The 16,351-nt window shown below is 40.1% G+C and overlaps 1 protein-coding gene and 1 pseudogene across 2 annotated transcripts in view; both read right to left on the bottom strand.

Annotated features, from left to right (window-relative positions):
• The window catches only part of LOC306850626 (von Willebrand factor A domain-containing protein 5A-like), an 80,788-nt pseudogene extending 78,989 nt beyond the window's left edge, over positions 1-1,799 (bottom strand). Inside the window, exon 1 of the transcript XR_013786036.1 lies at positions 1,651-1,799. The product of XR_013786036.1 is annotated as a von Willebrand factor A domain-containing protein 5A-like (transcript). The remainder of the gene's footprint in view (positions 1-1,650) is intronic.
• A 646-nt stretch (positions 1,800-2,445) lies between these two features.
• On the bottom strand, positions 2,446-16,281 carry LOC306850490 (DNA polymerase epsilon subunit 2-like; the record flags this gene model as incomplete). The annotated part of the gene is made up of 18 exons (XM_079386144.1): positions 2,446-2,634; positions 2,721-2,788; positions 2,915-3,091; positions 6,401-6,509; positions 6,884-6,961; positions 7,082-7,141; positions 7,242-7,296; positions 7,384-7,473; positions 8,095-8,267; positions 8,355-8,427; positions 8,513-8,550; positions 8,634-8,701; positions 9,627-9,710; positions 9,798-9,872; positions 10,508-10,601; positions 10,772-10,849; positions 10,928-11,003; positions 16,146-16,281. 18 exons carry the CDS (start codon positions 16,279-16,281, stop codon positions 2,616-2,618), a joined length of 1,551 nt encoding a protein of 516 aa, XP_079242270.1. The 3' UTR covers positions 2,446-2,615.
• Positions 16,282-16,351: the final 70 nt, after the last annotated feature.

Here is a 16,351-nt window from a genome sequence, read left to right as displayed (position 1 = left end):
GAGTTGAAATCAGGTCAACTTTATGGTAATGAGCTATGACGCAGTTGGGCGGCAACCAATCGGAATGTAGAAGTCCTCCGCTTGAGAGGGTTCCAGAGAACGCAGTCCTGTAAACTTTGGTTCCGACCACATTAGTTCCCAAGCAAAATGGAAGAGAGATTAATTATTGCTGTGGCGGGTTTCCCGATAATATTTGACGTGTCCCTGTTTGTGTACAGGGACCTAAATAAATAAAAATTATAGGGTACATTTTCCCGCTATTATCCCGGGAATGCAATTTATTTGCTCAAAACAACACCGATTTGACCAATTGCATTAAGGCTACACTTCAATCTGGACAGTTTGTAATGTAGGCTGCACACAAATGAATGTTAATTAAAGACCAAGGCTAGTAAATGTCTCCTATAATGTTGAAATTAGACTAGCACTTAACCATGAACACAAATCCACACCACACAAATGGCTTTTAATTGGATCAACCTGCTTGTTTCCTTTGCGGCTCCTTTAAATACAAGACGAGCATACGATCTACGTCAGAGCGTCAGCGCGAACACAAATCTTTTCTACAGCGTCTCAGTCAGGGCGGCCAGGGCGAATTCTGACGCTCTCGCCGGCGGCGGTGTGAACGCACAGTTACCCTTCAAATTGCGCAAATTGAAAATACGCCTAATGGAAACGTACGGAGCCCCTTAGAGCTCATGGTGGTGGAAAGATTTCGGGGTGGGAGGAAAAAATATTTTTCAAATCTTTTGCGTTCTGACTGCAAAACTTTTGCGTTCCCTCGCAAAGATGTTTGCTTTGCGAGAGAACGCAACGTTTTGCGAGGGAACACAAACATCTTTGCGAGAGAATGCAAAAGATCTGAAAAATATTTTTTCCTCCCACCCCGAAATCTTTCCACCACCATGAGCTCTAAGGGGCTCCGTAGGAAACGCGCTAATTTCGCAAAAAAAGTTTTTAGGCTCACATGAAGTGGATTTCAGGCAATGCGAAAAAGGAATAATTTGCAAAAGTGCAATGCAAACGGGGTTTTGGCATTTACAGGTCACATGGTGTATGTAAATTGTCATACGATCAGTCTTCAATGTACTATATAACCTCCAAGAAACACTCAATACGAGGCCGCTCTCAAGTATAAGGGGCTTTGCCTGCCATTCGTGCTCAAGACAGTTTACACTGCACTCATCTGCGGATCTGACTCCGGAGTCGATCTCAGCCACTGTGTTTATAAAGATACATGCACACGCCTCCTTCCATTAAATATAGACAAAATCTGTCAAAATCCCATCAAATTCCGTTGCCATGACTTATCGCGAGAGGAAAACAAATTACGTTTTTGTGGCATAACACCTGTTAATGGAAACGCGGTGATTTCGCAATACTTTTTTATCGATATTTATAAAATATCGCCGAAGTTTTGCGCAAATCTGTAATGGAAACGCGCCTTATAGAGGCGTTTACATGATGCTGCCCAGCCCTGCTTTAAACACATCATTACTAGAACACAAGTCATTCTGTTTCAGATGAACCTTTAGACACACAGCAAGGGGCCAAAAGGAATGACAAAGTATTCACTAAAAGCGAGGAAATCATTTTGACGATCATCTTTGCTCTTTTACAAAGTGAAAGTAAACAGAAAACAAGCCTTACTGCAATTCAAAAACCTCTGGGATTCAGCGACTCAGATGAAGATGACTTTCCAGCTGAAGATTGTGAATGTGTCTGAAGAAGAGTTGGTGTGAATTCAGCAAAACACTGCAGTATTTAAAGGTGTGGCTCATGAATATTAAGTAGGCTGTGATGTTCTCTGGACCCGCCCACAGCACGTGATAATTAACCTTTTAACTCTCTTAACATGGCAAACTTATCCTGCAGAGATGATTGTATTGTACACCATTGCCTCATCACTGGTATTTTTGCGTTTATGAGGATAAAAGCATTGTTTTATCAATATGTCTGATAAGAATGATTAGTGTAACAAGAACTTTACAATCTGATAATACAAACTGTGACAGAGAAATACTGACCTGCACTGTTAGTGTAATAATAATATTAATAATAATAAAATAAGTTTACTTTACTTATTTACTTTTGTCATTTAGCAGACGCTTTTGTCCAAAGCGACTTACAAATAAGAAAAAGTAACTAAAACTAAAAAGTTACAACTCTATAAATACTATCTACCCACATATTTAAGAAAATAAAGAAATTAAATCAAAATAAAGAATTTTATACTGTAACCCTTTAAAATTTAAATAAAGTAAATAAATATCAGGCAGATTGCATATGTTCAGATCCAAATGTTCATATTGAAAATATATTCAGCAGCTCCCAATACCTTTCATCAATACTAGATATTGTATATGTGGTTTTGAACAAAGACATGATCCACCTTTGCATAGACATATCATAATGATATAATGAATCCCACAACAACTACATTTTATCCATATTTATTTTACTTTAAAAGTGCATGAACACAGTCAAATCAAACATTACCATATGAAATTACTGTAACAGAATCTAAAAGAAAATCTACATTTTTAAAGAGTGCAACAGAAATGACAAAAACAACAAAATATTAAAAAACATGAAGCACATGACGTTCCACTTGTTTAAAGCCCTTGCAATTTGCTGTAAAGAGAACAAAGAGAAATATGAGGGATGATTCTCTAAGCAGTGTAAATATGTAAATGTTGATGCATTATTAATAATCATACCTGTCCTCCACTGTTCTGTTGGACGGATAGTAAACCTTAAAGGAGAATCCGCTTCTCGGAAAAGAGCCCTGAATGAGTAAGGCAACAGAATTCAGATCAAACTCACTGAACGGTCAGATTCCATCCGTCCAGCTGAGACACATTAATCATGCACACACATATTTCATATTCACATGAATCAGGTGCAAACGTACCGGGTTGATGCACAGGCAGTCTGTGTTGCAGACGTTGAATGGGTCGTATTTGTCGGCGAAGACGATGACGTCAGGAACGGGATAAACTCGTAGTGCGTAATCATAAGGCCAGTACACCGGACACACGTACAGCGGCAGCGGCGTCAGATGACCTTGTGACAAGATGGTTCTCACAAACTGTAGAACAAACACAGAATTAACCAAACACGCACTGTATGTCAGCAAGCAATTCAGAGAACACCGATCTGTAGAAAGGACTGAAGGAACTGAGTAAATGTCAGTTTATATTCGTGCTAGATTATAAATATATGAACAGCTAATAATAACCCATTAAATTAAAGACAATAAAAAAAAATAAAAAAAACTCTACAATTAACTTGTTCTGAGCACTCGACTCTGTAAAAACTGGAAGTGACGTGGATTTGACACGCTTTTCAGACGCAGCGCAGTAAGTTCACCAGATAAACTGGCTAAAGTTCATTTTAAAAGTAATGCATTACAATATTGCGTTACTCCCTAAAAAAGTAACTAATTACTTTTGAGTTACTTTTTAAATCTGGGCAGGGCTTGCTTTTTAATATAAAAATTTCTTCTTTTACAAATGTAAAGCCCTTTCACACCAGAAGTGAAGTGAATCCGGCTCAGACTGAAGGAAATGTAGATGCAGGTCTGTACAGTAGAGGGCGCCGCTCAAACTAATCACATGAAGAATATGACGCAGGAGAAGAAAGTTCAACACTATTCAGCAATAACTACAATCAAACACAGATGTGTTATTTTTGCTTATTAGTATGATTGTATTGGATCGTCGAAGCTCAGTAGCAAAGACATTATTTAAGAAAATGGGATTAAATACATAAATTATATTTGTCTTATTTAACATATTTAATTATTGCAGGTTTGTATAATATTCTGAGTTTGCATTCAAGTGTTTTTATTGATTTTGAGGAACACTGAATGTGTTTTAGTGCAGGTGAGATGAGTAAATACATGTAGATATTTAGTCTAGAACTACAGTAAGATCATGTCGATATTTAGTCTAGAACTACAGTAAGATCATGTTGATATTTAGTCTAGAACTACAGTAAGATCATGTAGATATTTAGTCTAGAACTACAGCAAGATCATGTTGATATTTAGTCTGGAACTACAGTAAGATCATGTAGATATTTAGTCTAGAACTACAGTAAGATCATGTAGATATTTAGTCTGGAACTACAGCAAGATCATGTTGATATTTAGTCTGGAACTACAGTAAGATCATGTAGATATTTAGTCTAGAACTACAGTAAGATCATGTAGATATTTAGTCTGGAACTACAGTAAGATCATGTAGATATTTAGTCTAGAACTACAGTAAGATCATGTTCATATTTAGTCTGGAACTACAGTAAGATCATGTAGATATTTAGTCTGGAACTACAGTAAGATCATGTAGATATTTAGTCTAGAACTACAGTAAGATCATGTAGATATTTAGTCTGGAACTACAGTAAGATCATGTAGATATTTAGTCTGGAACTACAGTAAGATCATGTTGATATTTAGTCTGGAACTACAGTAAGATCATGTAGATATTTAGTCTGGAACTACAGTAAGATCATGTTGATATTTAGTCTAGAACTACAGTAAGATCATGTTGATATTTAGTCTGGAACTACAGTAAGATCATGTAGATATTTAGTCTGGAACTACAGTAAGATCATGTTGATATTTAGTCTGGAACTACAGTAAGATCATGTTTATATTCAGTCTGGAACTACAGTAAGATCATGTAGATATTCAGTCTAGCACTACAGTAAGATCATGTTGATATTTAGTCTAGAACTACAGTAAGATCATGATGATATTTAGTCTAGAACTACAGTAAGATCATGTAGATATTTAGTCTGGAACTACAGTAAGATCATGTTGATATTTAGTCTGGAACTACAGTAAGCTCATGATGATATTTAGTCTAGAACTACAGTAAGATCATGTTGATATTTAGTCTGGAACTACAGTAAGATCATGTTGATATTTAGTCTGGAACTACAGTAAGATCATGTAGATATTTAGTCTGGAACTACAGTAAGATCATGTTGATATTTAGTCTGGAACTACAGTAAGATCATGTAGATATTTAGTCTGGAACTACAGTAAGATCATGTTGATATTTAGTCTAGAACTACAGTAAGATCATGTAGATATTTAGTCTGGAACTACAGTAAGATCATGTTGATATTTAGTCTGGAACTACAGTAAGATCATGTTGATATTTAGTCTGGAACTACAGTAAGATCATGTAGATATTTAGTCTAGAACTACAGTAAGATCATGTAGATATTTAGTCTGGATCTACAGTAAGATCATGTTGATATTTAGTCTGGAACTACAGTAAGATCATGTAGATATTTAGTCTAGAACTACAGTAAGATCATGTTGATATTTAGTCTAGAACTACAGTAAGATCATGTTGATATTTAGTCTAGAACTACTGTAAGATCATGTTGATATTTAGTTTAGAACTACAGTAAGATCATGTTGATATTTAGTCTAGAACTACAGTAAGATCATGATGATATTTAGTCTAGAACTACAGTAAGATCATGTTGATATTTAGTCTAGAACTACAGTAAGATCATGTTGATATTTAGTCTAGATCTACAGTAAGATCATGATGATATTTAGTCTAGAACTACAGTAAGATCATGTTGATATTTAGTCTAGAACTACAGTAAGATCATGTTGATATTTAGTCTAGAACTACAGTAAGATCATGCTGATATTTAGTCTGGAACTACAGTAAGATCATGTAGATATTTAGTCTAGAACTACAGTAAGATCATGTAGATATTTAGTCTAGAACTACAGTAAGATCATGTTGATATTTAGTCTAGAACTACAGTAAGATCATGTAGATATTTAGTCTAGAACTACAGTAAGATCATGTTCATGATTTCTCCTGATTTCTCTCAACATGGCAACACCAGAGCTGTCACTCAATACATCAGAAACACAGTAACTGGAGTTACTTGAAAGTAATCTGATTATGTAACTCATGTTACTTGTAATGCGTTACCCCCAAAACACTGCCGACTAGTAATGAAATGTAGTTATTTGTCCTAATTAACAAGCTCAACATCCTATTTAACCCTTAACAAACAACAAATTGATTTTGATTATGACACTTGATTATGTTCAAAGTAACCAACTGCTTACTAAAAATAAATCAATAGCAACAGCTGTACAAACAGCTCATGATGACTATAATCTCAGACGTCTGCTCTCTCTCTCTCTCACACACACACTCTCTCTCTCTCACACACACACTCTCTCTCTCTCTCTCACACACACACACACACACACACACACACACACACACACTCTCTCTCTCTCTCTCACACACACACACACACTCTCTCTCACACACACTCTCTCTCACACACACACACACACACACACACACTCTCTCACTCACACAGTATATATAAAGCTCTGGCTCACGTGAGAAGGAATGTCCAGGTTGTTGCTTGGGAGTCGAACACAGTTTCTGCACATCTTATTGACGAGATCTTCTCGAATCACCACCATTTCCTGACTGCAGTACTGAATCCTGAACACAATCCACACTGAGATCACACTCACTCACACACACACACACACACACACACACACTCTCTCTCTCTCTCTCCCTCTCACACACACACACACACACACACACTCTCTCTCTCTCTCCCTCTCACACACACACACACACACACACACACTCTCTCTCTCTCCCTCTCACACACACACACTCTCTCTCTCCCTCTCACACACACACAAACACACACTCTCTCTCTCCCTCTCACACACACACACACACACTCACTCTCACACACACACATACTCTCTCTCTCTCACACACACACACACACTCTCTCTCTCCCTCTCACACACACACACACACACTCTCTCTCTCTCTCTCTCTCTCTCACACACACACACCTGCAGGGGTTGGTGGTGAAGACGGAGAAGGGCACCCGCTGTCTAAACTCCTCTGTGATGTGCTCAGCCAGCGGAGGTCTGGAAGCAGAAACAGCTTTTACACTTAAAGTGCATTAATTCATTCGAGGAACAGGATTGATTGACACGTGAATGAAGACGGTTCCAGCACTGACTGAAACACTGCTCCTAACATTATACCTGGGTAAAACAGTGCCGGGCCCGGGGTCTTCTGGTCCGGGAACAAACACAAAACGACTGCTGCAAAAACACATTTCAGAGTCGTCGAGCTGTGATTCAGAAAGTCACATCACAATAAATAAAATCTGTCTCAAGCTTTCAATCAATTCAAATGTCTTACCTGTTGTGAATGCTGGGATATTCACAAATGAGATCAGCAAGTGCTTTAAAAGACTCTGCAAACACATCGTTGCATCGAGAACAATTAGTTTAGCTTTAAAACATGATCGTGCAACAGCAGCAGTTCTGAAGAGACGTCAAACCTTTGAGTGTTCGGAGCTGGTTTCTGCCGTACGGAGCCGAAGAGAAATTCCCACAGAAGATGAAGCAGGTGGGCGGCATGGCAGAGTAGCCTGAAATCAATCAGTATTCAGTCAATCACACACAATTCATGAAGGCATGATGGGTTATTTTATGGGTTGATGTGAGATGGAAGCAGCATTTTTGCTTTGCAGGCAATAAGAAGGCAGCTCAGTAATCTTGATATTATGAAGAGAAATAAATACATCTGATAACAGAATCTTTACAAGAAATTATCCTCTATGCCATTATTTTGCTGGAAAGACTGATTATAGTTGATGAGAGACAAACACATGCTCTGATCTGTGATGAGATGCATGAGGAGAAACACAGACAGACTACGAGCACAAGGACCTGTTTGAAGCCTGCAGATATTAACATATTGCTGTCAAAATCCAAACAGATAGCAGATTCAGTTTACTTTTGCTTTAGCAGAGAGACTGTCGCAGCTCACATTATTTATTATTATTCATGTGACTAGTATTAGTCAGGATAGTCAAATTGTCAACTTTTCATTGTGCAGATATGATGAGCAGACACTGACTGTATCTGCATGAATCACATACATGTCATTTATTAGTTAACTGCACCAGAACTATTTTGCAGCACATGGTGACTATATTAACAATGATGTTCACCATATCATTCATCAACACGCAAGAGAATCACTGGACCTGAGAACATGGTTTGGATCTTCTCCAGAACCTCCACACTGTCCAGCCACACGTCTGACACGACCACAAACATGGCGTCCTCGTTCTCCTCCTCCAGCTGCTTCAGTTTGGCCGAGGCTTTGACCGCAGTGCTGGACGGCCCGCCAAAGAAGTTTATATTGCCGTAATAAGCCCTGGACACAGACAAGAAAACTCTGTGTGGATGCAGAACGATGCCAGCGACACGGTCCATATTACAGTCAATAGAAGCTAACGCACACCTGGTGAAAGTAGAGGGTTCTGTGGGCGGGAAACCAAAAGCGTTGACATGAAACACAGAATCCTCGTACCATCCTGTGAACGCAGACAGATCATGGGAGTATAGAGATCCATGATGCAGGGATGGAAAGAGCTGAGCAGCAGAGAGAAAGAGACTCACCTTCAGCCAGAACGAAGCAGGACTCGGTGTAAAGGCCGCTGTGAAACTGGTATGAAGAGCGTTAAGGAACAAACAGAGAACCTTCTCTGAGTCAGCAGCACACGTGTGTCATGATAAACACAGGAAGGATATTGCCTTTGACATGTTTAGCTGCACTGCGCCGCTGGGGTCCTCGAGGTAGAACTTGCCCTGAAAGCACAGAGTGAGTATGAGGAGACACCCTGGAGTTCAGCGCTGTACTGCTCTATCACACGCAGAAACACATCAACAGACTCATGCTTCAGTTTAGTAAAGACACTACGGATGAGTCTCTGCCAATGTCCAGCCACTACTGAACCGTCCCTAACAATCAAACTTAAGTGTATTAAAATACACTTATATATAACCCACTGTTGTCATGATTTTGGCTGGATCTGAAACGGCTCAAACCACTGACATTGAGAAGTTAACATGAATACACTAGAAAACCGCACTCATTCAAGGTTGTGCATGTATTGCGTGGACGGAGCTATCTCATATTTATGCATACGAAAAATAAAACTGCCTAATGTTACAGAGTGACATGTGGATCCAGAAAGTGGCAAAGGCCTGGAAGCCATCTACTGCATCTTTGCTTTGATCATCTCTCTCCATTATTTTGATGTATAGCATGTTCATTTACTCACACAACAATATATTCTGGGGCCATGAAAGTTTAGTGAAAATCAGCAAAAATGCTGGAGGTGGCCGGCAACTTTTTTCAAAAACGCTGGCGGGAAAGAGTTAACTTACTGCTATTAAACTGAATTTATAAAGAAAACTTTCTGAAATATCCATAAAATTAACGCTGAAACACTGACATGCATGTGTGGTTTAGCTGTCAGTCAGACGCATGTGAAAGTGTAAGAGACTATGTGATTCATTATGTATATGTGCTCTGATGTTGACAAATGCATTATGGACAGAGTAAAGGTAAAGCTACGGCTCTGTTAAACCGCCTCCTTGACGTCATTAGTTAAATTTACCTCGTAACAGAATTCATTAACTTAAGTCAATAATATAGACTAAACCCCCCTTGAGTAACCCACAAGCAGCGGAACAGAAATGAGCGTGACTGTGGAAAGCGAGGGAATACCTCTTTAAGCTGTGTGATCATGCCGAGAACAATCACTTCTCCGACTTTAGCTGTGCTGCCCAGAAGAGCCTCCACCGTCTTCAGCTGTAATACAGTCACAGATCATCAAGCACCGACTGAAAACGTGTCCGTCATTATCGGTCTCCAAAAGTGAGGTTTGTTCATTTTCACCTGGAACTTGTTTCTCCCTTCATCAGGAGCTGAACCAATAACAGGAGGAGTGAAGAGCTCATGCCTGTGTGTTCTCTGTAAAACACATAACACTTAACCGTTTACACCTGCTATTAACATGAGTCTCAGAACTATGACTTTAATATCAGTCACTTCATGAAAAGCCTGGTCATCTAAACTGCTCAGTGAGACTATGATGCATTAAGATATTATAGAAATTGTGAATTTCTGTTGAGCTGCTTTAAAACAACAGGCCTCATTCACCAAACACCAGCAGAATGATTTTGTGTAAAGGGTTTGTAAAGCTGTTCTGCTGCTTTATGAAAGCACTTTATGAAATTTTCGCTTTATAAAAGTGTTTGTATTTTCAAAATGTTAGTATATAATTTTTTTCCCCCACCACGTGTAAATGGCAGATAAAACACCCAAACTGACAACAAAGCATTTTTAAACACTAAATGTAATAAAATAATATTTCACAAGGTCGTTTGCCCATATGACTAGACAATCTTTAAGATACTGAGTTTAAACTAGCTCTAGAGTCCATGTTAGGCTCAAATGACTCAGAATATATATGTAGAATCAGATAAAGGTGTTAATGAGAGACAGATGTTAACACCTGACAAGCGTCCACACGTACACATGCTATAATTTAGGAAGGACATAACTATCAGTTGTGATTGTTCATGAGCAAAGACATAGCGACTCGCCTGCTGTAAGATAGTGTATCGGTCTCTGAAGACCTCGGCTTTATCTCTGCACTGACCGCAGAGTTTAGGGACCGGATGATTCGTCATGTTGATGCTGAGAGAGAACAAAAACTGATCAGAACTTCATATTCCTGGTGATGGAAAACATCAAGTTCACACACAAACACAGCAGATGAGACACACCGCCTACATCAGTGTTTGTGTTTTCACTCAAATATAAATCACATGCACTAGATTATTATTATTTATTTAATTATTTCATACGGTACGAATTTCTTTCTTTCTGTGCTGAAGATGAATCGAGGCACGTCAAAGGCTCCAATGATGTTGAAAACGTTGTCGCTGTGAGTAAAGAAGATGAATGTCAGAGACAGAAGAACAAACAGTGCGTGTCAGTTCAGATGTTAATGAGATTCTCACATGGTTTCATCACACGACTGACTGCAGTCCTGGACCGCCGCCTCCACCACCGACAGCTCCACCATACTGGACCCCACTGAGACACAGAGCCTTCATCATCATCATCATCAAAACAACAATAACCACCACCAACAATCATCGTAACAATTAGAAGGCTGCATTGGTTTGGGCTCCTGCAGGACCCAGCGTAAATCTCGCAGGAGCAGGCGGTTTTATCTTTGTTGCGGGCAGTCAGAAAATTTCACGGGAGACCCGAGGGGGAGGATGGGATTTGGTGTGTAATAGAAATGATGTTGAGAAGAAAATTAAAGCGGCTGTTTACTTGACAAAAGCAAAGCAAGGCAGACATCTAAAAAACAATTCTCAATTGTCACTGAAAAAAAAAAAAAAATCTGCCAAGCAGCGTTCCTCGAGCCTGTGCTCTCCCAAGTGGCCAGTGTGTGTGCCTCGCGTCTGGAAGAACTGATGGCCACTAGTGACACATCAGCAAATCCCCTCCACATCATCTACAGAATTGCAATGTTCCTGACTCCCAAAATGCGATTGCTATGGATGTTGTGATCAGAGGTGTGTAATATGAATGAAGTTAAAATAGGCTGTGTTGTTTTGAATATTATGTTATTTAATTTGTTTGTAGACATATTCTAAAGCAAAATTATAGTCTAATTGAAAAGAACAGACCTTATATACGAATAACAGATTATTCGCATAAGACTTTCTAAGAAAACAAGCAAGTGCTTTGAAAATAAGAAATGAGATGCATGCAGTCAGTGGGGGAGCTAAAAAACTAATTAAATCGAGAGAAAGTAATGAACGCCTAACTTTAGCTATCAGTTTTTTATACAGCAGCTTCGAAAAAGGCATATTTAACTTTTTCCTGTGATATTAAACTTCTCATATGCCACTGTTATTAGTCATATAACTTCTAATGCCAACTGCCAAATATGACACTTAAAGGAATAGAAGTTATGAATGAACATAGAAAAGAGAAAGTTGGGATTTTTTATTTTTTCATTGTTTTACTTTATTTAAATTATATTTTTTATTTTTTTACACATATCTAGTAATTTTTGTCTGACCATCAAGTGTCAGTCACTCAATGCCAACTGTTAGGAAAGCATGGTACAATAGATGGTGCCAATCTCCAGACGGGCACGCATTGCAGAGAAAACCTCCCCATGCTGATTTGCATGTGTAGATGACAGCCAGAGATATTGTCAAAGCATCAGAAATTGGCAATATTTAGAGGATTTAGCATTCCCAATTAATGTAGGCCCGTTACATTCTTCTTATTATTAGATTACTTTTATTATTAGTTAAATTGCCCCGCAATAATTTCATAGGGAATAATTTAAGATTTATATACCGTTATCAGCCTATGTGAAAGCAGCCCCGTCTCTCGTTGTGTCAGAGTCTATAGTGGATCACTGTCTAGCGCAGCGGCGTCAAACTCAGTTCCTGGAGGGCCGGAGCCCGGCAGAGTTTAGATGTAACCCTAATGAAACACACCTGATCCAGCTAATCAGGTCCTTCAGGCTTATTTGAAAGCTACATGGTATGTGTGTTGGAGCAGAACTAAACTCTCCAGGAACTGACCCCTCGTCTAGCGCACTGCTTGCTTCACCGCTCCCTCATACGATCAATTGTTTATAGCCCACATATTAGGCACTTTTGTTTGAGGTTTTTAAGGTTTATTTTTCATTGTTAATGAGAGTGACACAGAGAGTTTAAAAAAACAGGGAAATCATTTGGAAATGCTTGGGGGGGCTGTGCCGGGGCTAAGCAGGTTTCTGATGGGGCTATAGCCCGTCCTAGCGCCGCCACTGCATGCAGTGCATTTACAGATTACAATAAGATTACTAAAGTCAAGAAATATAAACAAATAAATGACAATGAATAAAAATCTTTAAAAAGTAACTGAATGAGTTTAGGACAAACAAACTCATTTTAATAGCCTAGGAATTAATGACTTTCTTTTTTTTTTTTTACAATCTAATTCAAAGGTGCAAAAGAAATGATCCAAAAGATGAAGTTTTAACCAGGTCCAGGATGAGCCACCACCAGCCAAAAAGCAAATCTGCTGACCAATTCACAGACGGTGTATTCTGCATTTCAGCACCAAAGCCCATCGACGCTGAAATAGCAGAATATCTTGGCAGCCGTCTCGTGAACAAACCAGATCCAGAGAATGTGCTTCAGTGGTGGAATTCAACAAAGAGCGCTTTGCTGTCCTCTCAATAATAGCATTCATGCATCTAGAGCTACACCACACACTTAACGACTGAGTCAGTCTGCTACACCACACACTTAACGACTGAGTCAGTCTGCTACACCACACACTTAACGACTGAGTCAGTCTGCTACACCACACACTTAACGACTGAGTCAGTCTGCTACACCACACACTTAACGACTGAGTCAGTCTGCTACACCACACACTTAACGACTGAGTCAGTCTGCTACACCACACACTTAACGACTGAGTCAGTCTGCTACACCACACACTTAACGACGGAGTCAGTCTGCTACACCACACACTTAACGACTGAGTCAGTCTGCTACACCACACACTTAACGACTGAGTCAGTCTGCTACAGCACACACTTAACGACTGAGTCAGTCTGCTACACCACACACTTAACGACTGAGTCAGTCTGCTACACCACACACTTAACGACTGAGTCAGTCTGCTACAGCACACACTTAACGACTGAGTCAGTCTGCTACACCACACACTTAACGACTGAGTCAGTCTGCTACACCACACACTTAACGACTGAGTCAGTCTGCTACACCACACACTTAACGACTGAGTCAGTCTGCTACAGCACACACTTAACGACTGAGTCAGTCTGCTACACCACACACTTAACGACTGAGTCAGTCTGCTACACCACACACTTAACGACTGAGTCAGTCTGCTACACCACACACTTAACGACTGAGTCAGTCTGCTACAGCATACACTTAACGACTGAGTCAGTCTGCTACACCACACACTTAACGACTGAGTCAGTCTGCTACAGCACACACTTAACGACTGAGTCAGTCTGCTACACCACACACTTAACGACTGAGTCAGTCTGCTACAGCACACACTTAACGACTGAGTCAGTCTGCTACACCACACACTTAACGACTGAGTCAGTCTGCTACAGCATACACTTAACGACTGAGTCAGTCTGCTACAGCATACACTTAACGACTGAGTCAGTCTGCTACACCACACACTTAACGACTGAGTCAGTCTGCTACACCACACACTTAACGACTGAGTCAGTCTGCTACAGCATACACTTAACGACTGAGTCAGTCTGCTACACCACACACTTAACGACTGAGTCAGTCTGCTACACCATACACTTAACGACTGAGTCAGTCTGCTACACCACACACTTAACGACTGAGTCAGTCTGCTACACCACACACTTAACGACTGAGTCAGTCTGCTACAGCACACACTTAACGACTGAGTCAGTCTGCTACACCACACACTTAACGACTGAGTCAGTCTGCTACACCACACACTTAACGACTGAGTCAGTCTGCTACACCATACACTTAACGACTGAGTCAGTCTGCTACACCACACACTTAACGACTGAGTCAGTCTGCTACACCATACACTTAACGACTGAGTCAGTCTGCTACACCACACACTTAACGACTGAGTCAGTCTGCTACACCATACACTTAACGACTGAGTCAGTCTGCTACACCACACACTTAACGACTGAGTCAGTCTGCTACACCACACACTTAACGACTGAGTCAGTCTGCTACACCACACACTTAACGACTGAGTCAGTCTGCTACAGCACACACTTAACGACTGAGTCAGTCTGCTACACCACACACTTAACGACTGCAGGTCACGACTGGAAAATTCTGCAGAACCAAAATAAAAGCACTAACAAAAAACGCAGCGTCTTTCCCGCCCCGCCACAGACAACACTGGAAAACACCGGTGCTTTTCCCGATCGAGACGTTAAGGTTTGTTTGACTTTTCTAAGTTTGTGCTTAATATAAGAGAAAACATTAGCTTTCCTGCGATGCTGGTTTTCCAAATAAAGGCCATAGCAATGCGTCTTGAATATGTTCTGCATTATAAGTCCGATGCCTCTTTCTTGAATTATTTCTCGAGTAGATGCATTTGTCTTTTCAGTTCCCTTCATTATAACATCTCTACTGCTATTTTTAAACGTTTAGTCAAGCAACAATATGTTAATTATTCAATGTATGTCTAAAATCAGGGATTAAAAATGAATTGGTTCCCAGTAAAAACTTTTCCCGAGGTTAGAATGAAATAAAACATTAGGCTACTTAGGCTAATAAATTCATGGAAATCAAACATCATCCATGTGACACAAAACTATTATATATAATAAATATATTATAATTTAATTGTCATATGGATTTTTAATGATTTTTTTAATGAAAACTTCGTTTTGAAGAATAGAAGAAATAGGCTAGTTGTTGTTCCTATATTGGTTATGAAGAAAATGTGTTAGCCTAGCATATTTGTTAAGTTGATTTAAAAATCTTCATAACAAAATTTAAGAAGTTCAACGTTAAGAAAAAAAACTTTTATTGGACTGCAGATCGAAATAACAAATTCTTGATATAATGAGAGAAATCACTGACAATTTAGGCTACTTTCATCGACTGAAAAAATAATAATTGCAGTGTTAACTTATGAATTAAAAGAATGACGAGATAAATCACAACAAGAACAATCTAATGTTTTTCTTGTAATCAAGAACAAAAGTTACCAAATGAATGATGTTTGAGAGTGAATACATCACTGCATTCAGTCGCAAATATTAATAATGGACTCTAGAAACAATAACAATCCTCCTCACCCCTCCTCCTCACCACCCCCCCTCCTCCTCATCATCACCCCCCCCCTCCTCCTCATCACCCCCCCTCCTCCTCACCACCCCCCCTCCTCCTCATCACCCCCCCTCCTCCTCATCATCACCCCCCCTCCTCCTCATCATCACCCCCTCCTCCTCCTCCTCATCACCCCTCCTCCTCATCACCCCCCCTCCTCCTCCTCCTCATCACCCCCCCTCCTCCTCATCACCCCCCCCCTCCTCCTCATCATCACCCCCCTCCTCCTCCTCCTCATCACCCCTCCTCCTCATCACCCCCCCTCCTCCTCCTCATCATCACCCCCCCTCCTCCTCCTCCTCCTCCTCCTCATGGTGAGACTCACGCGGTTGTTTCTCGACAGCATCCAGGATCCGCTCCAGAACCTCTTCCAGATCTGCTTCAGTGACGGACTCCAGAACCTGCAGCAGGAAGCGGCTGGACTCTCTGGAACACAGTTTAATTCTCGTGAGGAAACCCATCGCTGCACAGAATAAACATATCTGCTGTAATGAGACAGAGTCACGTACGGACGCAGGATTAATCCGCGCA

This window comes from Barbus barbus (genome assembly GCF_936440315.1).
Source record: "Barbus barbus genome assembly, chromosome: 30".
Lineage (NCBI taxonomy): Eukaryota > Metazoa > Chordata > Actinopteri > Cypriniformes > Cyprinidae > Barbus > Barbus barbus.
This window is presented reverse-complemented; position numbering and strand designations above follow the sequence as displayed.